The 26,580-nt window shown below is 32.5% G+C and overlaps 3 protein-coding genes across 5 annotated transcripts; all 3 read left to right on the forward strand.

Moving 5' to 3' along the window:
* The first annotated feature begins 243 nt into the window (after positions 1 to 243).
* LOC114760279 (metal transporter Nramp2-like) lies at positions 244 to 3,406 on the forward strand. The gene is made up of 5 exons (XM_028949538.1): positions 244 to 768; positions 811 to 896; positions 1,640 to 1,776; positions 1,885 to 2,537; positions 3,179 to 3,406. The coding sequence occupies exons 1-5, from the start codon at positions 244 to 246 to the stop codon at positions 3,404 to 3,406; spliced, it is 1,629 nt and encodes a 542-aa protein (XP_028805371.1).
* A 4,313-nt stretch (positions 3,407 to 7,719) lies between these two features.
* On the forward strand, positions 7,720 to 14,797 carry LOC114760300 (ribonuclease 2-like). Of its 3 annotated transcripts, XR_003742037.1 has the most exons (10): positions 7,720 to 8,020; positions 8,479 to 8,507; positions 8,622 to 8,695; positions 9,615 to 9,716; positions 9,824 to 9,827; positions 10,001 to 10,092; positions 11,381 to 11,542; positions 12,019 to 12,118; positions 12,672 to 12,980; positions 14,066 to 14,142. XR_003742037.1 is itself a non-coding variant. In XM_028949559.1 (9 exons), the coding sequence occupies exons 1-9, from the start codon at positions 7,806 to 7,808 to the stop codon at positions 12,782 to 12,784; spliced, it is 891 nt and encodes a 296-aa protein (XP_028805392.1). In that variant the 5' UTR covers positions 7,720 to 7,805; the 3' UTR covers positions 12,785 to 13,780. The 3 variants fall into 3 exon arrangements, 2 of the variants coding, with proteins under 2 accessions (XP_028805392.1, XP_028805402.1); XM_028949559.1 differs by lacking the exon at positions 14,066 to 14,142 and having other exon boundaries at positions 12,672 to 13,780; XM_028949569.1 differs by lacking the exon at positions 12,672 to 12,980 and having other exon boundaries at positions 7,722 to 8,020; positions 14,066 to 14,797.
* Positions 14,798 to 15,860: 1,063 nt separating this feature from the next.
* Positions 15,861 to 24,915, forward strand: LOC114760289 (cytochrome b561 and DOMON domain-containing protein At3g07570-like). Its single transcript, XM_028949548.1, is given in 7 exon segments — positions 15,861 to 16,087; positions 16,364 to 16,778; positions 19,688 to 19,884; positions 20,323 to 20,740; positions 22,809 to 23,024; positions 23,027 to 23,109; positions 24,629 to 24,915. Coding segments are annotated over 7 exon segments (1,779 nt in total). The 5' UTR covers positions 15,861 to 15,886; the 3' UTR covers positions 24,878 to 24,915.
* Positions 24,916 to 26,580: the final 1,665 nt, after the last annotated feature.

Below are 26,580 nucleotides of genomic sequence, written 5' to 3' on the forward strand. Positions count from 1 at the left end.
CCCACCAAATTCGTTTATATAGCTTCATCTAAAATCTACTAATTTTGGTGTATAAACATAATGCCCTAGCCAGCTCAAAAATAGCATGAGGTCTAAATTCTCGTACACCCCCTGGATTCTCTCTTTCCCTTACATATCCATATTATCCATCTTCTTCTCTAAATCAAAAAATCTTAAAATATCAAACTCAGAATCAAAACCTGCAATGTTATTACTATTTTCCATGGTGTATCGTAACGTACAATGAGCTCTAATAACTTGCAGAAACTCAAATATGATAATAAACACAAAGATGAAGAAGAAGCAGAAGATAACGTACTGTTTCATCAAAGCGAGACAATTCCGTTGTCATCGCCGCCGCCATATGGGTTCTCGGAGCCGCCGTGGCCCTCCCATTTTGTGGAGGAGGACAACAACGAGGAAGAAGTTGTGTATGCAGATAAGGTGAAAGTGCAGATATTTGACTTGGAGACTTCCTCTAACTCCACCTCCACCGTGGCTGTGCCGCCATTCTCGTGGCGCAAGCTGTGGCTGTTCACGGGGCCGGGGCTGCTGATGAGCGTGGCGTTTTTGGACCCTGGGAATTTGGAGGGTGATTTGCAGGCAGGAGCCATTGGAGGGTACTCATTGTTGTGGCTTTTGATGTGGACCACCGTCATGGGGCTGCTGATACAACTGTTGTCGGCGAGGCTCGGGGTGGCGAGCGGGAGGCACTTGGCGGAGCTCTGCCGGGAAGAGTACACAAGGTGGGCGAGGTTGGTACTGTATGTGATGGCGGAAATGGCATTGATAGCTGCAGATATTCAAGAGGTTATTGGTAGTGCCATAGCCATCAAGATTTTAAGTCATGGCGTTTTCCCTATTTGGGCAGGAGTCGTAATTACAGCCCTGGATAGGTATGTACATATATGACTTCTTTTTTGGTTTCTAAGTGATAATTAAGTTCCTTAAATGTTTTTCATTTTTGTGTCTATATATCTACATAATGCTTGTAAAAAGAGCCATTGAAAATGTGAATTCCATTATTACCAAATATCATTGAAAAAATATTATAAACTCCTTAAGTATATAATTTCAATTCCCATAACCATTAAAAAAAAATATTGCATTCAACCCTAAATGTAACAGTTAGTTAGAAAATTTTCGCTGGTTGTAAATGTACTATTCCAATATACTTTTTTTCATAAATTTATCATTCTTTTCCCAAACAATCCTATTGGTGGCGCATAGTAAAATGAGTTTTCATCAACAAAGGTAATTTCCAACACAAAAGATTAAAATAGTATTTTAAGAAAATCAACATACATTTATTATAAATAACCAATTTAACTAATTTTCTTAATATTTGTTATATGAAGTAGTTATCTAACTGTTACCTTTATGATTAGATGGAATATTAATTTATTTGGTAATAACTTAGTTCATAACAAAACTAACAAGTTTTAATCTCACTTTTAATGTGGGATCTTCTTGATATATAATCCTACAAGCGTTTATGTAAGTAATTAAATATTTTCGTAAGCTTTTGAACCTGATCTATACTATTCGAGTGATTTTTCGTACATAACTTACTTAGACTACTTTTTCTTGAGAAAATTAACCTTACTTATATCATTCAAAATTGTCTCTTGTTGAACAGCTTTGTGTTCCTGTTTCTTGAGAACTATGGAGTAAGAAAGCTGGAAGGTGTTTTCGCAATTTTCGTAGGGACCATGGCCCTTTCGTTTGCTTGGATGTTCTTCGATACAAAGCCTAGTCCTAAACAACTTCTTATAGGTACATATATGCCCAAATCTATGTAATCACATGAATCCTTCAATATCCATATATATACACGCACACACTTGATGTATAAATGTAACATTATGGTACTTGTTCCTGAAGGTATTTTAGTCCCAAAAGTGAGCTCAAAAACGCTTCGTCAAGCTGTGGAACTTATAGGCTGTGTTATAACTCCACACAACGTATTTCTCCACTCAGCCCTAGTTCAATCCAGAAACATAGACATAAAAAACAATGGCCAAGTCCAAGAGGCTCTAAACTACTACACAATCGAATCCACACTTGCACTTATCATCACCTTCTTCATCAACCTCTCGGTCATGACGGTCTTTGCTAGGGTTTTCTACGACACAGAACAAGCCGACACCATCGGACTCGTAAACGCCGGCCAGTATCTGCAAGAGAAATATGGCGGAGGGTTCTTCCCCATACTGTATATTTGGGGAATAGGGTTGTTGGCTGCAGGACAAAGCAGTACTATTACCGGTACGTATGCTGGACAGTTTATTACAGAAGGGTTTCTGAAACTGCGTTTAAAGAAATGGTTAAGGGCTCTGATCACTAGAAGTCTGGCCATTGTTCCTACCATGATTGTTGCTGTTGTGTTTAATACTTCTGAAGGGTCTTTGGACACTTTGAATGAGTGGCTCAATGTGGTTCAGTCCATTCAGATTCCTTTTGCTCTCATCCCTCTTCTTACTTTGGTGTCTAAAGAGGAGGTCATGGGCCCATTCAGAATTGGACCCGTCGTGGAGGTGAGACGCGCGCGCGCACACACGCACGCATCTGCATATATATAGACACATACACTTTGATTTAAACTATTTGGTCGTTATAGTTTTATCATTTTCGTTGAGTAATCTCAGCTGTGGCAATAGTGTGTGTGTGTGTGTGTGTGTTCTCTTTGTAGCATCCTGCTGCTGGAATAGAGAAATAGCATATCGTGGAGGTGAAACTAATCCATATTCATCCAACTATTTGGTCATTTTGTTCACTTATCTTACAATTATCACTTTCTTAATCTTTCTTGGAATTAAAAAAAGATGACAAACTTGTTTGTTTTCAATTCCATCTACTTTCCTAAGAACCTTAATTGATTCTTTGCTAGCTGCAGAGTAATATCATGCTGCAAAAGGAAAGAGATGTACACATAAAGATGGGTGATTCCCACCTGACATCTGTGGGATCCACCGATTCCATATGTCTATTTCTCTTCTTGCATTATCACATATACATGATGATGTTGTAGTGGTAGAGAGAGAAAGAGAGATAGAACCACTGGTTAATATTTACCACTGTATATATGTTGTGACATACATGAAGAGAGTATATACATAATTAATCTTTCATATATTTTATTTCCATGAATTTAATTAGTGGGTTATTAATGATGCAGAAAGTGGCATGGACAGTGGCAGTGCTGGTAATTCTGGTATATGGATACATGTTGCTGGACTTCTTCCTATCAGAAGTGAAGGGAATTGTGTATGGTTTTGTGGTGTTCCTTTGTGCGGCTGCTTGGTTATCATTCATAGCTTATTTGGTCAAACACAGTGGTGCCTTTTCTTCTTTCCTCCACACTTCTCCTCATTTTCGTGGCTTCTCCTCTCTTTCTGCCCATTAATATAACCTAGCTGGCTGGCTACTTGCGAAATCTTGTATACCAACTATGTATATAAATCATGTAATTAATTTATATGGCATGGCAAGTTTGCAGCAAGGTCATTATATTCAATCAGTTAGCATTCTTTTTTGGCTAGAATTATCTGATCGTTAAATTAATGTTAATGTCTGATCTTAACCTGGAAAAGGAATTGTAGTTAGATTGTGGTTGCAAGGCATTTGGATAAGTTATTGTCTCCGTGAAGAATGAGTAGGGTTTCACTCTTGGAAAATCATGGTTTTCCACCCTAAAACCATGGTTTTAAATCAAAAATTGATTTTGTAAAATATTCATGTGTTTGGATGGTGGTATCCCCAAACCATGGTTTTGAAGTAAAAAGTATTTTTTAGAAGCCAAAGTCCCTTCTGTTATGTAGTTTAGCAATTTAGGATGAGAGTAGACTTTTCATCCTATATAAGGCTTCTATTTGGACTCTTAATTTTATAAAATATTTTTTTTCAGTTATCTAACTTAGCTTTAACACAGTTAATCTCAAATATTGATTTTTTGTGTTACTTATTATTGTTAATTCTATAAATTTAATATAATATGTTAGTACTTGAGAATTTTTTTTTTTAACATTCAAAATTTATATGTCAACATTTTATATTAATGAGACTAACGATATTAGAGTTACCAGGCTCAAAAGACATCATAAAATTTAAGGGACAAAAAGATAAAAGTGTAGAATCTTACATGAAGTTAAAGAATCAAAAGTGCACTTTAACCAAAAGTTTACTTATACTTAAATTTTTGTCTTATTTTACAAATTTTTAGTTGCTCTTTCTTGTTATTTTTATCAAGAAACGTTTCAAATCCAAATTAAAATCTAAGGAACGAGTGACATTATATGTATAGAGTGAGTCATGCCATTAATTTTGTTGAAGATATACTCCTCCGGTCCTTAATATAAGACCCATTTAACTAATTTGATTAGATTAAGGAAGTTAGGTAAGTTAGTTAATTACAAGAAAAGTAACACATTTTTCCTAAAACACCATAATCATTTTTCTTAATACCCCCTCTCCCTCTTCTATTTGATTATAATTGAGGGAGTATCCATAGGAGTAATTTAGAGAAAATTGATAAATATGATAAATGGGTCTTATATTTAGGACTAAAACTAACTCAAAAATTGGGTCCTATATTAAGGACCGGAGGAGTATATAGATACGCGTGAAGATGATGCTCACTGATACGGCCTTTTTACTTATGAACAGTAAAGTAAATACCCAAACGCTGTATGGTGAGAATTATTTCCCAAGATACAACACCCCAAGCTGGTCCATAAGAAGAATAACTTCAAATTTATACACAACTCCTTGACTCCAAGAATGAGTTTCATGATTGTCAGTTGTCACATCAAAAAAATGAAGTTGTTCACCATGTGGACAATTTCAGTTTATGCTGTTATTTATTTTAAGTTACTTATGCCCTAAACTTGTAAAACAAGAAATACATTAATTTGATAATTTTTTTCTTACATTTACCCTTATTTATAATGTGCTTTATGTTTTCTCTTACTTGATAATTAATTTTTTATTAAGTCAATAGGGATAAAATTGAAAAAAGATCATTAATTATGTACAAGTAACTTATATTTAGGAACAAATATTTGGGATACAAGTGACCTATAATATGCAACACAATGGCACAATTTATTCATTATTACTTCCAAAATCTTATGATTTTTTAGCCCAGGAAAATTGCCCAACGTCTATTTACAGGCAAATATGGCAATTGAGGAATTAAATAGTTCATGATACTGATTTTGTGTTACCATGAAGTGGTAGTGATAAGCCAGATCAAAAACTACAAAGTCAAGAAGAGACTACAAGCCTAGTCCAAATAAGAAGAATTGCATGGCAGAAACCACAACAAGGATGGTACAAGCTGAATACAAATGGGATGCAAAAAAGGAACGTAAGGGTAGGATGTGGGGGAGTTCTCAGAGGCGATACTAGAGAGTGGCTTGGAGGTTTTCCAAATTATACTAGGATTCCAAAATCCAATCAATGCTGAAGCATGAAGCCTGCTAGAAAGATTGCGGATACGGAGAATTACAATAAAGTCCCAAGTAAGAAAAACAATTGAAAAACAAGCATCAGAGATTGTCATTTCGACTATAGGACTTGTCTTTATAGACTGTTGAGGTTATTATTGGAATTTTTTGATAATTATTTCTTTTTTATGGGACTTGATTGTAATTTTCCTTTGCGGATATGTTGGAATGTGGGCTTTATTAGGAAAGTGATTGTAGAATGTGATGCTAAACAAGTCACGGAGTCGTTAATAGTGAAAGATATATTGACGGCAATTTTAATATCACGAGTAGAATCAGAGAGATCCTAAAGAATGAATGGGAAGTAGAAATCAAGCATATGTATAGAGAAGAGCATAGATGTGCAGATAGACTTGCTGACATAAGTTAAAAGCAACAGGTGGCGAAATTTTTTTTGGAACCAACCACCAATTCAGTTTTTTTTTTCTTTGGGGCTAGGTGCAAATATTTTTTTATTGAATGCGATTCTATTTAAAATATTGTTAGGTATTAAATGTAACCACATATGCTGATATAAATTCAAATATTAGTTTATTACTTTGTGAAAAACTAACTCTTTTTATTAAATCCAACCTCCGGTACCAACTGAGATTTTAGATATATTATTACATGAGGATGCTTTGGGCACAAGAGTTTATAGAAGAGTTTTAAGTTAGTTGGACTTGTCACTTTCTATTAGGAAAAAAAAAGCTTTTACGAATGAGGTGGAAATGTTTTTTCTCATATAAAATTCCAATCTCAATGGTCTTCTATATTCATTATTTTTTTTCCACAAAGTATAGAGTTTATAATAAAATTGTGCTACTAAACAAATAAGAAATGGGTAAAATTATTGTACAATGTTAAAGCAGTTTATATTCTTATGCATTATGCGCAATAATTAATATATTAATCGTGTTGGCGTTAATAATACGGATGCGTCATAACAGGAGTATTTTTTTTTTGGCCAACGGAAGGAGTAATTTTATTACATACTTTATAATTTTTGAAAAATAATAAATATATATATGGCGAAATCGAGAAAATAATAAAGTTAGGGAAAGAGTGTGTAAAAATTTATCATCAATTTATGACGCATCAGGAAATGCCTCTTTTTCCTTCGTAGGTGCATTAAATGTCTCTTTTAAAGATATACTTATTAGACATTTCTAACATATTTCACAAATATTAAGAAAAACTTTAAAATGTATTAATTAAGATGTAATAACTTTTTAATTTTATCTCTATTATTTAACATATTCATTTTTAAAAAAAGATAACTACAAATTTAATGAACTAAAAAAACCCTTCTCTCTATACTATAATAAATAAAAGACGAAATAGTATATTCACATTACAAATTTAATAAAGTAACTTATAAATAGAACTAAAAAAACCCTTCTCTCTCTATCTTATAAATAGGATCAGAAGCGTACTTACTACATTCATTAGCATGAAAATATTGTAATAAAACCAAAATTATTAGCAAGAAATAAATTCATTTAATTAATACTGTCCAAAATGAAAAACGTTGATCTAACTAACAAGTGTTTATAAATTACTGAAGTAAGAAAATCTATTTCTAGATTTTGCTCGTTTTTTCCTTTTATTATACGTATTTATATTTCCTTTTGTCCTTATTATATAGAGATTAATAGTTCTTATTAATATTTGGTTAAAGTATAATTTTAATCCTTTAACTTTACATAAGGTTTCATTTTAGTCCTTTAACTTTAAAAAATAAATTTAGTTCTCTAACCTTAAAACTGTTAACAAAAAATGATGTTAAACTCTTGAATGCTGATAAAACATTACTAAATACTAACATATTAGATTTAATATTCAAAACAACCATGCTTATTACAAAAAATATCACTTAAGACTAATAATTTTGGGGCTAAAGGACCAAAAGTATATTTTTTAAAATTAAGGGATCAAACTGAAAATTTATATAAAGTTAAAGGACCAAATATATACTTAGCCTTAATATTTTAGTTTATTTTTGGATAAAATTAATAACTTTAACTAACTTTTTTTGCCAACTACTTAACTCATTTAAGTGAAATGATTAGAGATTTTTTATAATAAGAATTGATCCAATTCTCAGTTTGTTTAAAGAATATTGATTCCGTGATTCCATTGTAAACGAATATGCTTAGGAGATCGACGAACAGAGATCTGTACAATTATTAATTTGCTACCCGATAATGTGACCCATACCGAAAGATCCGTCTAGTTTGGTCTTTCATAAACGAACACGCATCGTACCTAACTATCTTGTTTATTGCAACTACCTTACAGATTTTGAAGCTCCTAACAATGGCTTCTTTCTCTGGTCAAACCCGCATTATCGCTCTTCCATGGCTATTGCTCGCAATCATTGGGGGTTCATTATGTGCGAGAAAGGAGGTGAATGGAAGCATCGAAGAAGCGAATCAAAGAGAGTTTGATTACTTCGCGTTGGCTCTGCAATGGCCTGTCACCTACTGCCGCCGCACTCGCCATTGTTGCTCCTCCAATGCTTGCTGCAGAGGGTAAAGTAAAATTAAAACCTTTTTCAATTTTGTCACTTTTTCCGCCTTGAAACATTCTGTATATGATTATAACTTGTTATACCGGTTAAACAAGAATGGAACTGGGCTATTGGGGGAGCTTTGGATACAGAAACCATGGATGTTGTTTTACCATGAATTAAACAAGCACTGGGAATTCTTTATTAGCATATTTGTTTTTGGGAGGCTTCCATTTTTGGTTTAGTGAAGTTTGTCATACATCTTGTTGTATAAGTCTATTTGGCCCAAATGAAGGTATATATAGACTAATTTAGCCGGTTTGCTGATGGTGTGATCACTACTCTACGGCCATTGCATCTCTTTTAAGTTGCTTCCTTGTGGCTGATTTTAGTATGTCAATATTATGATGTAACTTGTATAGGAAATCTAAGAAGCAACACTAACAGAGTTGCACTTTTTCGTGTTACCTTCCTTTTCAGCTCTAATGCTCCAACAGAATTTACCATTCGTGAGTATGAGGCTGCAAATTTATTAGTGCCATTATTTTATATCTTCCTTCTTTGTATATGATTCCTGAAGAAATATACTAACTAACTCATCTTATCTAATTGTATGACGACAGATGGACTCTGGCCTGATTATAATGATGGAAGTTGGCCATCCTGTTGCTCCCGAACTAGTTTTGACGAAAAGGAGGTACTGTGGAAGTATTTCTGTGCTTCAGCACTTCCTGATATTTTTTAATGGTCTTCAAGGTGTATGAACGTTACCTTGCTACCCACAGATGTTGGGGCTCATGAGGTTATACATTCTTGGGCAAACTCATTAAGTGACGAGGGGTTTGGTGTGGATGAATGTTTAATGATGTCAGCTAATAGAGTTAGGTCCAGGGGTTAATCAACGAAACTGGGGAAGATGTCAATATGAGTACCGGAACGTGCATTACAATACACCCTTAGCATCATACGCCTTAGCGGTGGGGGTTTCTTGAAAGCTAGCTATTCTTATTTTCTCTTTGAAAGAAAATCTGAGCAGCTGAATTTTTTTTTTTTAAATCTAGCTATTCATGTTCTCTTTGAAAGCTGATTATACTTAAATCAAATTCCAGTGGTTTGCTGTTGGGTCCAGCGGTCAAGTATTTAGTCATGTCAAATTGTAACCTTGGTTTAGCAGGACTTTTTTAAAAGTGAACTTAGTTTCGCAGGATTTTTCCAAAGTTTGTTTGTTTCGCTTAGTTTGGATGGTATTTATGTCTAATTGTGGCCTGTGTCAGGCATGTTTTCTGTAACTATAATTTGTAAATCATTTGCTCATACAAATTTGTTCCTCACTTTAGATAAATCAATTAATCAATATTGATAAATTTTATAAACAAATTCAGACAGAATGAAATTCAATGAATCTGTAATTCTACCACCATGTTCTATTTGTTGCTTCTACAGGATTGTTATTAACTGAGGAGAACACACACACCCACTTGGCTTTCTTATTTCAAATTATGCATGGGTTACTTTAACTGTTACGCATTTGGAACTGAAACTGTTCTATATACTTTTAAATATCAACTTCCTCATTTTCTTCTCTTCTAAGTGTTATTGCTCCATCTTCATCATAGATATCAACATTGACCAATGCTTTAGAGCAATATTGGCCATCATTAAGTTGTGGCTCACCATCAACATGTCATGGTACAAGAGGGTCATTTTGGGCTCACGAGGTGATCATTGGAAATTTCCTACCTTTAATTTATCCTATATATTAATATGAAGCTAATGATTTTTTCATCTTTGTTTCTGGGGCTGCCACATGGGAACACATTGACAGTGGGGTAAGAATCTTTATAAATTTTTCTCTTACATGATTTAACTACTGATCATTTCAGTATAGGGTATGCTTGAATTGCATGATTGATTTGAATAAGTCACAGAATGCTCTGTGATGTAAATGTTGGATGCTTTCATTAACAGTGTAGTATTCTGAGTCTTTTTATTTTACCTGCAGAGACGCATGGCACATGCTCATTTCCTGTGATTCGAGATGAATACAATTATTTCTTGACAACACTGAATGTCTATTTCAAATACAATGTGACTGTAAGTTCATAGAAAAAGAGTTTTTGGATCTCTGAGTTTCTTACTTGTTTCAATAGAAGATAAGCTCACCTTATTTTGGCTAGGTGGTTGTTTTGGAAGGGACTATTTCTTTATTTTGCTTGGTGTTGCTGTTAGCCATGAGTGGTTGGATATGAAGGAAAATTCTTACATGTTTGGATGATTTGAGAGTTTGGTTTTATGGAGCTGAAGACCTTTATTTGCTATCGCTATTCAATCTTTTATAGATAATTCAGGGAGAGCAAGATGGTTGATTTTGTCTCAACTAGTGCGCTATTTATGGTGGTGTGTTAGGTGAAAGGAAATCTATTGATCCATGTTCTTCATTGCCCTGTTGCAAGTACTTTGAGCATCCTTTTATTGGGTTTCATTTTGCTTTTGGTGGACCCTGGATCATTTTGTCATTGTTGAATTTAGGTATGGAAGGTGAATTGCTTTGAGAATCATATCTATTTTGATCTGTAGATGTACTGTGTAGAACGACAGCATGGTACTTAATGAAGTTAAATGTAAACATGAATATGGTTTTGATGGGCACCAGAGGGCTCAAGAGGATTGCTGAAATATTCCTCCTGTCCCACCTATCAGTAGAGTAGAGAGATATAGAATTTTTATGGGATTTAGAACAGCAATCACAGAATATGTGCTAGCGGTATGGGACAATTTCTTTGACTAGGGGGGTGTAGGAAAAGATAACCCGCTAGCTATAGAAGATGCTAATACATTCCCAGTATTTGGATTCAGCCCACTCCCTCCATCTACTCACTTCTTACTCTTATTACAGAATGACTGGTAGTCACATGCTTGTGCACACCCACCCAGTTGCTAGAAATATATTTTGTAACAAACTGTTTGAGATTTTAACTTAATAGCGTTAAATAAAGTCATTTAGAGACATTTCATTATGAAAGTGAGATGTAAGAAGTGATGAGAATGCAAACTAGCATGTTCATTTCCAGAAATGATTTGGAGAGGAATTAAATGCTGTACATGTTCTTGATTATTATATTGATGTGAGGTACATGGATTGCTGCATATTATAGGGCATTGATAATCAGACTGCAAGTTCTTTACCATTTAGTTAAAATGTTGATTGTTCTTGTATTTTGAAGTAACCTAGTCCATGCTTTATTTTGTAGCTTGTTTTTCTGGATTCACTCTTAATTGTATTTTCAAAACCTTTGGTTGTAAAAATGTGAAGGCTTGCAGTTTGCGTGCATATCCATCAGGGTTAGTCTGAACATTGTCCTTCCATTTTTTTTTTCCTCAGAGAGTTCTAAATGAAGCTGGGTATGTTCCTTCTAATAGAGAAAAATACCCCCTTGGAGGCATTGTCTCTGCCATTGAGAATGCCTTCCATACAACTCCTCAAGTAGTTTGCTCACATGGTGCAGTGGAGGAAATTCGTCTATGCTTCTATAAAGACTTCAAGGTTGTAACTCTGCTCTGTAATAATTTTAGCATATAAAGACGTGAATATTCTGAGCAAAGATTTGTCTTGTTTGTTCTTGGGAGTTAGACAATTCTATAGGTTCATTCTGTGGTATCTAGTGTGTTTGGCTTGTAGTGTTGTTATTGTTGTCTCCCCAAAAATGAATCCATGACTAAATGGAGTGAGAAAGTCTGGAAGTTCTGATAAACAGTGGGGCTTATATTATTAATTTTTAGCTTTTTAAAACTGTTTTCTCACAAACAAGGCAGGCTTTTCTTTTCCTTTGTTTTAATAAAAGTAAACTTTGCAGCCTCATTCTTCAGTTTGTGCTTCTAACGTTTTAAAATTAGTTTTGAATATTGCATAAGGTTGGTCGGGACTGATGTAGTTTATTAATTTTAATCCTGTGATCATTCATTGTCCGAGTACAATGACATTTTGGTCATTATTAAAGAGTATTGCTTATTTGGTTACAGCCACGAGATTGTGGAGTTGCATCTGACATTAAAATTGACATGGTTACTTCAAGATCGTCATGTCCCAAATACGTCAGCCTGCCAGTACATGTATCATCTGGTAAGTCTATTGCTTTATCTATTCTATATCAGTAGTTGCAAGGAGCTTAGCTGTGTGTATTGCTGGATTGATTTGATATCAATAATGGCAATGCTCTGTTTGCGAGATGTAAAAACATGCTTGATATCTTATTGATAAGCGGAGAAATCTACGTTTAGATTGTAATATTTTGGATCGTATGTTTGAATTGCCATAATTTTCTTGTACATAATTACAAATCTGTGTTTCTGTCAGTCAGGTTCACATTGATCAAACTTAGATTAACCTTATGTATTGCACGTCTAGTGTGTCATTGTGTCCAACCTGTTCAACGTAATTGATTGAGTGTTTGTTCATAGATCTGATTTAGTGTATGCATCAATTCAGTTCATATAAAATGGTTTTTGTTTTAACTGTGACAGACTCAATCAGTTTTTTGGACCGAATTGGCCCTCTAGAATTTGAGTGTCTTTTCTGCATTAAAACTAAATCACGCTTCGCATTTTGATGTAGTCCATACCTGATTTTTGCTTGTGATTTCATATAATTTCTTTTTATTCAAATGAGATTGCAGGAGAGACTCTTTTCCATATGCCCTTGCTGATTAATATAGCATTAGTCGCGTTCACGCTGGTTTTTCTTCTTGCTGTAACTGATGGACCTCTCCAGTGGATAGAAGTTTTTTAAAACAAAGAAAAAACTTTTCCGGGTTTCACAGATTTCTTGATGGATCTTGTCTTTCTAAAAATTAGTTTGTTCTTTGCTCGCTGTCAGCACTATCTGCTGCCATTTCAGAGTCAAAGATGGACTGTGTATAGGTTTCTGTAACAGTGCAACCTGTTTTTGCCTGCATATGTATTCTTCCAAGATCCATGTTCGAAATGTTCAGGTTATGCTTATTTTTCATGCCCTACCCATACTTTCTTTTTTGCCAAAATCCGTATTTTAGAAACCTGCTTTTCTTTTTTTCCATTTTATATATCCTCATTGGTATATTAGAATTTGGAAGCAGGTGAATCGTCAAGTCATCACTTTATCGAACAATAATCCATTTTGTGCTAATCTGTAGTATATATACATCATAGATAGATAGCGTTTATGGTTCCAGTCGCCATTTTAACAGGCAACGACATGCACTCATAAAGTTAATAAGTGCTCACCATGGAAGATAGAGAAATCACTGTGCATGACGCTTGTGTGTGTGTGTGTGTTTGTCACCTCTCTGCATATGTATTTCATAATGGAGATGACATTGCTTTTATTCATCATATTATTTATCCAACATTAACTGATTAATAACATCCAATAATAAGTGACTATACCTGATCGCTGTGACTGTGTGTGAACTTGCCATGGGAAATGCATATCACTAGCACCAAGTAAGGTTCAGATGAGTGAATAAATGCACACACATACATATGTATGATTGGTCCATAAAACACCTATAATCAGACTGTGGGAGCAGATCAAATCAAAGTATTAGTTTGATGTAATGATTACAAAGGTGACTCATCCTGTTAAAAATGACTTGTGCTAAAGTTCAGGATGTTTAAATACTCTGCATTCACAAAAATAAATATATATAATACATTCCGAAGAGATGAAAAAGGAGGGAAAGTAAAAAAGTGAGTTTAAAGATATGATGTGAAATTGATACATAATCACATTCTTTCATGTGATATATCTCTCTCTTGAATGTACAAATATAGGAGAATTAATTTACTGCCCTCTGGTGGTGCTCTGCTGCTGTTTGTGGTTGTATTCATTTAACTACTAATGATTAATTTTCCACTTAATCAAAGTCATGAAACTTCACGGGTTTTGGATAAGGTTTTGGTGAGATGATAGATTGATAGATTCCTTTTCATTGAACCAGTTGTGAATATAACCAACCCATCATTGTCTACTTGCATTTTATTGGAATATTTCTTCACTGCAAATTTATACCATTATCATGTGTATCTGTAGAGAGGGGTGGATCTCAAGGTTGGTTTCCTTATAATGAAGCTCTATAAGGCTCTGGTAGGACACCTCTGTCTATAACTTTAAACATTCATCAGTTGGTGAGATGCTGTACTATATGTTATAATTTGGAGGGACAAGAATAAAGTTATGGACAATCTAAACTTGGCTTGTGAATTGAAGGGTAGGTATGGCCTTGAGCATTGTGTTGTGCTCCAGGTCAATCCTGCATTGAAATGGGATTCATGCATGATTTGGCATTATTCTAGGATAAGATTACATTTTAAGGACCTAAACTTGGCAAAAATTATGTTAAAATCTTGAAGTTGTAATTACTATTTGCTCTCGATGATCAAAAGTTACTATCTTCTTTTAAGAAATTACTATGAAAATTTAGGAAAGTCACTGTTAAATTTTAGAGAAATTATTATTGATTCCTTGAATTTGTAATTTTCCTAGATCTTTATGGTAACTTTCACAAAACATTGATCTCTAAGATGAAATGTAACCTTTGATCTTTGAGGGTAACTATAATATATTAATGTAATTTTTGTCAAGTTCAAGCCTTTAGACATAATTTTACCTTGGCATGAATTTCATTTGCTGCATTTGTAATAGTTGCAATGTCATGTAATTTATGTATCCCATCGCGGATATAGAATATGACGACTTATTACTGTGTAACGTATTGTATAATTCATAAGGATTCATTATTATTTTATCTTTTACTTGGCATTATATTCCTGTTATATATTATACTCTTTTTTGTAATGATTGAACAACTTTGGATTGAATGAGTTTAATTACTAATTAATTTCATAAATTATGTGTACTTAAGTTTACAATCAAGTTGTCAAATAGAAGTTGGATAATTTCATTGCTGGTTTATTTATGATCAGGGAAGGCATGTAATATGGTAATATCACCTAAAGGTCAATATGTGGGATAACAATGATTAATTTCCTTTATGACAATGCCTGAATCTGATAGTCATTACTATTGAATATCAATAATTATATATATAAAAATAAAGTTGCATCAAACACTCTAATCTATTTTATAATACATTAGTACTTTGATTTTTTTTTTTTTACATGCAACACTTTAATATTATTTTTAAGTTACATCCAGTACTATATAGTATTGGATGCACTAAAAGTGAGATTAGGGTACTAGATACACCCAAAAAAATAAGAGGAAGGTGTGGGATGTAGCTTTACCCATAAAAGAAAATATTGACTTTTTATCGATGTTTATGGCAATGTTAATCATGAATCAAACATTAAAGTCTAAGAAAATAAATGATGTCATTAAGTCACTAAATCAAGGGATGAGGTCTAAATCCTGGCCCATTATCAATCATTCAATTTCAACGAGGTTCAACGTAAGGTCAAAAATTGAAAGTGAATCCATGGATTTTGTTGATGGCGTATTCTACTTCTGTCAAAAACCTCTTCATTGCAACCACATTCTCTCTTTATATTATTATTTTATTTTTTGAGTTTAAGTAAAGTTATATTCATGACAACTTACAATATTTAATAATAGATACCTACTCCATAATTAACAACAAACACATTTTTTTAAAAAATAGCCACTGTGTTCGTTTGTTAAATTGAAATATTATAAATGTTGGCCTAAATAAGTCATAATTCGAAAAAGTCCCCACACCATGGTTAGTTACAAAACTGCAATCATTCCCTGTTTTCTTCCCACTTGTTACCCTCTTCTTGAATAAGGATCGTTCGGCTTCCCAGCCATATATGCAAAATAAATCTGAAACTTGTTATCAAATTCCCAAACACAAAATCACACACACACACTCTAATGGAGAGACATGAATTGAGGATATCTCTGCAAATATTATTGCTTATCTTCTTCTTCTTCTTCACACTCCACTGTTATCTAATAAGTTCACAACAAACAGACTCGTGCACTTGCAATCTCAACCTCCAAGTCCCTATCCCTTTTGATACTTCCAACCTCCATTGTCTTTCTGTCTGGGATTCTCAAGGTTTCATTCTCAGAGTAAGTTCTTCTCTTCTAACAGCTATTTGCTTCTGAATTGCAATATAATTAAATGAGTTACTGATATGGATTTGACTTGTCTCCCATGAAGAAAGAAGTATATATATAGACACAGAAGTTGATCTCTTTCTTCTCTTTACATGAGACTGAAACCAGAACTTGAAACCTTCGTTTTAGAGAGATGTTCCCATAATATTAAAAAAAAAAAAGAAGAAGTAGTAGTGTGTGTGTGTGTGTTATCGCTTCTAATTTCAACTCAACCTCATTTCTGTACAGTATGTTCAGACGTCTTCAAACTTATGGAGCTTCATCCTCTCAACACCAGACACCAACTCCTACATAGCAATGGGTTTCTCGGCGGACGGTGGGATGGCTGGTTCTAGTGCGATGGTGGGGTGGGTGGCAGCGCAGGGAAGCAGCGGCGGAATAAAGCAGTACTATCTGGGAGGTTTAACACCAGACCAGGTGGTGCCAGACAAAGGAAACCTGCAAGTGATAGGAAATTCAAGCTTCATAACAATGGAGTCAGGTCGTGTTTACATGGTGTTTCAGTTGGCAACCACCACCACCGCTTCGCCGTCGTCATTTCTCTTATTCGCCACCGGACCCACCGGCTTGTTTCCTTCAGCTCCAAGCTATCGACTTGTGAAGCACCTTGATAAGGTGTCTATCAGAATCAACTACACTTCAGGTTGGTATATGTTGCCGAAAATGACGCATTTATTTGTTCAAAATTTATATTATTAATGATAACATCACAATATATGATTATGAACTAGAATCCAAGTTACTTTTTAAAATTCATTCATACATATGTCTATATGGAAATTTTTTAAATATAATATAATATTCTTTTTCTTAAATATTTTATTATTGAAAATGAATATTTAAATTTTCCATGTTTAATTAAAAATTTTCACCTTCATTTCAAAATTTGAATTATTTACATATGAACAATAAAATAGCATTTATTATATTATGTATTTGATTATTCTTTTAAAAAAACAATTTGCATCAAGTAAGAAATCTTCTACGTTTGAGGAGGTTTTTTTTTTTTCTAGTTGACATTTAGTAATTAAAAAAATGAAATTATTTTTATGAATCAATATGAATATTAATATGAGAAATGAAAGTTTACAATGAATGATGCATCTCATCCATCAACTCCATGCTATTAATGTATGAAAGTCCAATATAACAATGATTTTTAGCATTAAGAAGGAATAAATTAAAAGAAAATGATTATTGGTGATGAAATGAAGGAATACAAAATTCATCTATACTTGGTTTCTTACTTTGCATAATTATATTTTATTAATGTGACGACAAAATTTTAGTGATTAAGGGTCAAAGGACACATCATTGTAGATCATTATTATGGTTTTGGTTGTGGCTGAATTGTGGCATTCATATTTTATTCATTCACCTACAAAAATTTGGAGGTTAAGAGTCGGTAAGGTGTTTTATCATGAAAAACGGGGGGAAAAAAAACAGGGAAAACATTACATTGCACAATTTTTTTAAAATCTTTTATTAGATGATATAATTTTTATTTTCAAACTTGGAAATTGGGGCTTTTCTCAAAAAAAAAAAGTACATGATTCTTTTATATTAGTCACTTATAACATGAGTTATATTAAATTTTCTTCTATCTTCAAAAGTAGTTTTAAATAAAATTTGTGAGAATATATATTTAATGCTGCTAGGTTACAAGGCCGTTAGTCATATAATGTTATTATAAAATGGGAAAAATCTGTATCAAACAATATAAGTCTTAGTTTATTTCTTAGATTTCACGTAACATATCTCTCACAACCATTGAACAAAGGAATCAATGTATAGGACCATGAAAAAGATGGAAAAGCAGTTTTTAGGTCCCCCTTTCAAGGTACAGATATTATACATAGGCTAAAGGTCAGACAACCAGACGTCCTTCTCTCAATTTAGTAGTTTTTTGAAGGGGAAAAAAAAAAAGTTAAGACCAAGATCTTTTGGATCTTATCTGCAAAAGCACATACAAAGGAAATGAAAAAAAAATATCACATAAGTTTTAAAGTGATTTAATTCTTTTACCACATCTATGAGATAGAAACTTAGTTTAATTCTTCCCCTCTTTTACATCATAACTAAGTGTGCAATCATTTATTCTTTTTTTAAGTACTTAGTATAGGGATTTTTTTTTAATTTCTAACCCAATGAGAAAAAATACATGGAAAAAAGTAATTTTTTCCATTATTTAGATGGCAAAGGAAAAACTTTAAAAGACAGAAAGAGGCATAGGGATTTTCTCTCCAAAGTTTTCGCTACTGAAGTGAAAACATATTTTTCAAAATTGCTTTTAAAAAAAGAGGTTAATATAATCTTTAATTCCTTAAATTTGCTCTCATTTTAGTTTTTAGTCCATTAAATTTCAAATCATATGTTTTGGTCCTTCAATGAACTAAATAGTTTAAATTTTTATTGGATTATAGAGACCAATACTTTAAATAAAAAGAAACTTGAGGGACCAAAATCAAAATAAAGGTAAACTTAAAAAACCAAATTTGTATTAACCCTAAAAAAAATACATGCTGTGATCTAGGCTGTTTCTTCTTCTTCTTCTTTTAAATGTAGATATTACTCCTCTCCTAAATATAAGACATATTTTGTAATACAAATTGCACTACAAAATAAGTTTTATATTTAGGACTAGAGGAGTATTATTTATTGTGAAGTTGGTCTTTTTGTTTAATATTTTCTTATATGTTCATCTAAATATAAGAAAAAGAAAAAAAAAAAGAGAAAAAATGTAGGTTTAGTTGTTCTTTAAAATGCGCATTTGGCATCAGCTCCAAAAAAAAAAAAGCACATTTGGCTACATATGACTCATCAATTATGGATTTTAAATGGTTGTGGTAATTAAAGGAGTCTCTCATTAATTTTTTCTTTTTTTTTAAATTTGTAAAATGGTGTAGAAAATATGGAAACAACGTCATTTCTTATTAGACATAATTAACTAATTTAGATATATTAAAAATATCAATAAATTAGTTGATTATAACAAATCTGTTGACTTGATTTCTCTAAAATATTCTTAAACAATATTATACTGGTACTATATATTAATTTTCAAGTTAAATAAATTAGTTTAAGGAAAAATAAAAAATATAGATAAAATAAATTAAAACAATCGCTTTTTTGGAAGCAAAATATTTAGCAGCCGGGGTATATGATTCTTGATGCTGGATTCTCCTCCCATGACTTAATGCATTTATGTATATGTGGGGTCCGCCTACCCTTATGTCTCCCTTTTTCCGCACAGCTACCCAAGAAGATAGAATTGGAGAGCACCATGGCCTTCCCTTTCTTTATTTGAGTCCATATCACATTATGTATAGCTTTTTTATTAGAAGAAAAATCTAATCATCAATATATTTATATTCTTCTATCTTCTAAAAGATTAAGCAGATCAGATATGCTATGCACACTAAATATTTAGATGAACTAATTAAGATAGAAATGAAAACAAGTAATAATAATGCATTAATTAATAGGTCTAATCTGATGTAACCATATGAATACTTGATTAATAATTATTAATTACTTGTAAATATTGTTCAGGAAGCATTGGGAATTCTCAATCACAAGCAAGTGGAGGTTCTTCATCTTCTTCATCTTCATCATCATCACCTTCTTCTTCATCAACACAATTAGGTGACTCTTGTGGCAATAAGCTGAATTTGAATGGTGTTTTCCCATTTGACACAACCAATCTAAATTGCTTTCCCGTTTGGAATGCTCAAGATTTCATCCTCAGAGTAAGCTCTCACAATTCATCATCTATCTTTTTTAAATTATGTCACTAGTATCCTTCCATATTCAAATATTTGTGGTTTAAGGTATAAATTTGCTTTGAAAGTTCTTCATTTAGAAGTGTTACGTACTAGAAATTTTTTTAGGTGCAAATTTGTCCTGATATTTTAAGAAAAATAATGCTTATTTATTACAAATAACTAAGTTAAACTAATTTTCTTAATATTCATAAATCAGTTATCTAGTTTTATATTTAAAAATCCAGACATTAATTTTCTTAACTTACATAGTTTTTCTTAATTTTCTTAATTATTGCAATAATGCACAAGACCCAGACACTAGTGTTCATTTAAAATCAAAATATATCATAACTAGCTATTTACTTAATTAATCAACATTCTAATTAACATCGCCATGAACATATGCATTCAAAAACTATGCAGTATTCTCAGAGTTCTTCATATGTATGGAGCTTCATTGTGTCAGCACCAGACAAGAACAGCTACATAGCCATGGGGTTCTCTCCCAACGGAGGCATGGTGGGGTCCAGCGCCATTGTTGGTTGGGTTCCATCCACCGGTTCTAGTGCAGCAGGCTTGAAGCAGTATTATCTTGGTGGTACTTCACCATCCCAAGTTGTCCCTGACAGAGGAAACTTGCAATTGGTGGCCAACTCAACCGTAATCACTTCTCAGTCCTCTCGTCTCTTCTTGGCCTTTCAGTTGCAGACAGCCCAGCCGCCGTTGTCCCGGCTCATTTTTGCCGTTGGACCGACCGGTGTCTTTCCTTCGGCTCCAAGTTTTGCCCTAGCTCAGCACCAAGACAAGGCCTCCACTACCTTCAATTACGCTACTGCAACAGGCAAGTGCAAACAAACTCAACTCGACCCTATCAATAATTTTCTTGATATTGAAACTCAACTCGAGTTAGTTACACTAGTGAACTAGTCTCCTGACTAATTTAGTTAAGATAGGTAATTAGATTGGATTTTATATTTTTGTTCTCTTCTCATTGAGACTGAAATAACATAATCTTAAATTTAAAATAAAATAAAAAAAGCTAAATAGTTATCTCTCATATTTGTGCTCCATCTGATAACTGTTTTGTTGGATTATATATGGATTATATGAATGCTCCATGTACTTATAAATTAAGGCTGTTTATTTAAATATTACTCTTTTAGGGTTATATATGAATAATTTTGTATATTTAAATCAAATTATAATAGTTTACTCATGATTTGACTTGGGGTTTAATTTAATCACAATTATTAGACCATTGATCCTTAAGTTATTATTTTGACTAGTTTAGTGACCGATTTGATTTTCAGACTTCAGTACCTTAATAATTTTTTGCCTACCTATATATTTATGTATAATATGAAAATTTCAACAAATTGTGTTTTTAATATTTATTTTAAATAGATTTATTTCTCACAAACGAGATTGATTCACATTAGTTTCAAATGCTACATCTATTGACATATATCTTAAAAGGTTGACTTTAATATAATGTCATGATTAATATTAAAAAAGAAGAAGAAGAAGTTAATGTCATTCGCATATCATCACGGGTAATTGAGGCAAGCAAGATCATTATGCCATATTTGTTGTTATGTCATATGAGAAAAGATTAAATAGCTGGACAAGAAGTGGGTGAATTGTTTCATTAATCATTATTTTAAAGTTAATAAAGGAAAGTATATTATCCTATTATGTGTTGGAATCATATGTTATACTGTTAATTAAGCTTTAAATTAGTTGGTTATTGTGGTGTCATGATCAGATTGAAGGCCCACTTAATAACCTAAGTCAGATTAAAGGTTGTTGAGTGAAGATTCTTCAATCATGCTAATTTGGTTGCTTCTTCCATATTAAGTTGAAACGTTTGATCAGAACCGACCCTTTACCAGACCTAGAAAAGCCTACGTACCCCCACTGTGTTCCTCACGTGAAATTTATTAAAAGTTTTGGCTTCAATAATTTCGCAGTCTAATCTAATTATTTATAGGATTTTTTGTTTTGTGTTTTGTCAAAAGTTTATAAACCTTTTGTTATACTTTCAAAAGGGGATAGTACGCATATCTTGAAGTTTAAGGAATGTAAGGAAATGTGCAACGCATGCAGATCTCTCTCAGATCAACTTGATGACTTCCGGTTTAAACATTTTTTTAATACACGAAATCTGAAAAATGTGATATGTTATTTACTATTTATTTAGTGTAATAACTTGTATTTTCTTAAAAGTGTGACTTCTCTTATTGTTATTGTCTTTTTATTTAAATATTACTCTTTTATGGTTATGCATAAATATCCTTATATGTTTTAATTAAATTATATTATTTTATTCATAATTTATGGGTTATTTACGGTTTAATTATGATTCAATCATTAACTCTTAAATCACTAGTTCAACTGGTTTAATAATTAATCCAATTTTTTCATTGCCTTGAAGCCCAACTCAAAGTGAAGAACACCTGATTTGCTAATCCAGCCCCATCACTTTTTGGTGGGTTGATTAGTTGGGTACCCCTTAATTCAATCATGTTGGGATCATTAATTCTTAACCACTATTTTAATCTATTTACTGACTCATCCAATTTTAAATAGGATAAAGTAGTATTCAGCACATTGATACTATTTCTCATGCACATCCAGTGCCCTAATCATATTTATGATGCATTTAGTACCTTAATGTTATTTTTCCAATGCATCTAACACCCTTTAATGTTACTTTTCAGTTACATGTAACACCCCATCTAAGATGTTATATACATTATAAATAAAATTAGGGTGCTCGAAGCACCATGAAATAATATCGGGGTATTAGATTTACTAGCAAAAATGTGTTTTAATTTGATATTGATTGGATTGAAACAAGATTCACCCTAAGATTATGATGTTCTTGTCATTTTTTGAACCTGAAATAGGATCAAGTGCATCATCATCATCATCATTATCAGGGAACGCAATTGTGAGCCTAAAAAGAACACATGGATTGTTGAACATATTGGGATGGGGAGTACTGATCATAATGGGAGCCATAATTGCTCGCCACTTCAGGCAATGGGATCCACTTTGGTTTTACTTTCATGTCTCATTTCAAACATTGGGCTTCATTCTTGGGGTCATTGGGGTCATTACTGGCTTCTCTTGAACAATCAACTTCATGCTAACGTTGAAATCCACAAAGCCCTTGGGATCACTATTCTCGTCTTGGGATGCCTTCAGGTAACTTTTTTACTCCTGCCTTGTTAATGTTCTTTTCCTTGTTACTAGGGTTTTCTGCACATTGCATGGAGTCTGATAAATGAGTTGCATTATTTATATACATTATTTATGACTCATGAATAGTATGACCTATTAGAGTTTATGAGTTTCTTTTTATAACCAAAAAGGCATTTTTAGTCATTTAATCTTACATAAATTTCATTCTTTTTTTTATTTTTAATCAATACTAGAATTCAAAGCATTACAAACAAGGTCCAAAAACAACCTAATTTCCTTCCTCAACCTCCTCCTCACTTATACAAGGTGGTTGATCTAGGATATAAAAGTTGCTTTCCATCAAATGAAAGGATTTGGCTAAATGATCCGTCATGGGGATATGTTCCCTAGTAGTATGTATCAGAACAAAAGTCCAATTCCTATGAAATAATAATCTAGCATCATCACATAAATTTTCATTCTGAGTCCTTAGTTTTATAAAGTGTCTTTTTCATCTTTTAATCCTGATGCCACTAACAAAAAACGTTGAAATTGAAAATTTAAATATTTGATAAAATATTATTAAATATTGACTATTCAATTTAATTTTTGAAATAATAATGATTGTTAGGGGAAAAAATTATCATTTGATATTGACTGTGTTAGACATAGGAGTAAAAATGTACCTTTAAAAATTAAGAAATAAAATTAAAACTAAATATGAAATTAGAAGAAGAAAGGCGTATTTTTTTCCCCTTTTGATATCAAATATAATTTGCATGTAGTAACTTTATTGTTGGGATAGACTACGCCGCCAACATCAAAACTTTATTGTTGGCTTTGGGGCAAAATTTATACTTGATTTAAAAGAACAAGAAAAGTAAGTAGGGAATTTAGTTAATTTCTTCATTTGATCAGTCAGGATTAACTCATAATAGTCCCAGAAAAAATCCAAATCTTAATAAATTTGGATTTCCTTTTGTTGTGTCAGAAAGTTAATCACCATTAGAGTTAAAATATAATTGACAGTTAATCTAAATTGTTCATATTTGTTTAGAGTAGTTTTTTTTAGAGAAACAAATCTAAATTGTTCAAATAAAACAGGCAGTTAGAAACTTAGAATTGGCAAAAGTCATTTTCAAAAAAAAAAAAAACAATCCTGAATTAATTTGGATGTTTTAGATCTTCAAATTTTCATTTTAATAAAGCAGAGTGCAGAATCAAACGTGTCTGTTAAGTTTTATTGGTGAATTTTGAGAAAACATATTACAAAGATAAAAAGGACTTCATATTCAATTTAGATATATAAATCAGATATAAAATGCCTTATCAATTGAGTTAGAAATCTATTTCCTAAATTGTGAAAGTTGGGAAATCTAATCTATCTAATTACATTATATTCTAAATCTTCAAGGGCTAATAGTAAGTTATCAAACTTCAAGAAATTCAGTAATCATATCGAATAATTCAAATCGTGGTTAGTTTAAATGAATCAAGCGAAACCCTAATTAATTAATTATGGTGATTTATGGTTTTGATGCAGATGATGGCTATTCTGGGGAGGCCAAACAAGGACACAAAAGCAAGAAAGTATTGGAATTTGTACCATCACAATACAGGCAGAATATTGATCATTATTGCAATAGCAAACATTTTCTATGGAATCCATTTAGGTCATGAAGGAAGTGCTTGGAGGATAGGTTATGGCATAGTTCTTGCCATTTTACTTTTTATTGCTTTCATTTTTGAGATGAGAAAGTGGAGTGATGATGAAGATGATGATGATGATTAAAACAATATTATTTGTTGAGTGTAATAATTGTAATTCTTGTTTTATTTATTAATTTTCATCGTAACCCCCTTGAAAAATTTTCTATTTTTATTGTGGTTAATTAGCTTATTACCATAAGAAAATTGGAAATTCAAATTTATTCGTTCTCGAAATTAGTACAGTTGGCTTTGTTTTCTTTTTACAATTAAGGAAGCTTTGTATGATATACATCTATGCCTATTGAATAATCTCTTCAAGATAAGTTTCCTTTAAAATTGCATAACATTGGGAATAGATCAAAGTTCTCCCCCTTTTTTCCCAACCAAATGATTTGATTGACAACTAAAATTGATCCAATGAACTCGGCATCTTTGGTTGATTATGTCATGTATATCTTGCCAATTCAATAATAGTATAAATTCACTATTTGCCTATTTGGGTTCTCTCTTGCTTTCTAGACAAGAGGAAGACAAAAAAGTAGTACCAACCGTTACATGTGTATTTCTCTCTCCTACTAAGATGATCTAGTCAGAAGAAAGAATCTGAGGGTACAAATTAAGCCTCTTTTAATTTCCGACTCTTCTGCTTATGATTTAAAGTTATAATTTATTAAGGATAAGACAGACCTCATTACTCAAAACAGATTCATATAATCTGTATAAATTATCCATCAATGAGGAGGTCCTTAAATGGCTAGTAGTGTTCAAGTTTTGCGTTTGATAAATCATTAACTATTGAATGAACCTTGAAATATCGAGAGAAATGATATATTTTCAAATTTAAATGCCAAATCATTCATTGTTATTCCTTTTAGCTACTCTTGCTTTTCTTTCTCTGTTTCTGATCTTTTAAGCTTCTGCTTAAGTATTTTCCTACATTACTATACTAGCCTCTCAATCTCCATAAACAACATACCAAATCTTGCCTTTAGTTTACTTTCTTAGAATCCTTTTGACTATTAACTCTCAACTGATAGAACATCCCAAAAACAGTAATTGACAAGATTTTAGTATATTTTGGTTCACCTTGGGATATCGATGAAGCAAAACCCAGAAGAACTTGATTTTCCCATTCCCTTCAACTTATGTCCCAGCATTCTCAAGTGTTAGCCAATCTTCTTTTCTGCTTACAAGACATGATGCTGTGGCCACACCATTCCACTCCGGACACTTATACGTGACATTTGCATATTTCCTTTCTCATGCTTCTTTAACCTTCTACTATGCTGCAGTTTTGCTTAGTGTTTCTGCCAGTTAGATTGAAACTAACTAGTTATATTATTTACTAGTCATAAAGAGTTTAGTTTATCCTTAGGCTCCGTGCAATGGTGTGCACTTAAATTTGGTAAGAAGATGGCTTTTTGGCCAAACTTTTTGATCATCAATATCAGATTTAAACAGGACATGGCCTCTTAAGATGGGGACAAAGCATACCTTTCCTTATAAATTTAGATACGCAAGCATTTCCTTTGTAGTAACTTCATTCAGATAGTAAGGTATAGGCTAGAAAGAAGATTCTTTTTCTTTGCTTGGCCTTTCTATGGCATATATATTCTATAAAATAAATTCTAGCGGTGGATTTTCTCTGCATAATATATCAAGGCAATCTCTAGAATGACTTTTGGTAAAATATAACCTCACAATCTATCCTGAGTTATTCCTTATCTGATAACTCTTGCTTATATTGATTCTTTTAGCATCTCAATTTTGTTGAAGATTTAATAA

Source organism: Neltuma alba, unplaced genomic scaffold, assembly GCF_004799145.2.
Source record: "Neltuma alba isolate B1F8T4 unplaced genomic scaffold, ASM479914v2 tig00001633_pilon, whole genome shotgun sequence".
NCBI classification, from domain to species: domain Eukaryota; kingdom Viridiplantae; phylum Streptophyta; class Magnoliopsida; order Fabales; family Fabaceae; genus Neltuma; species Neltuma alba.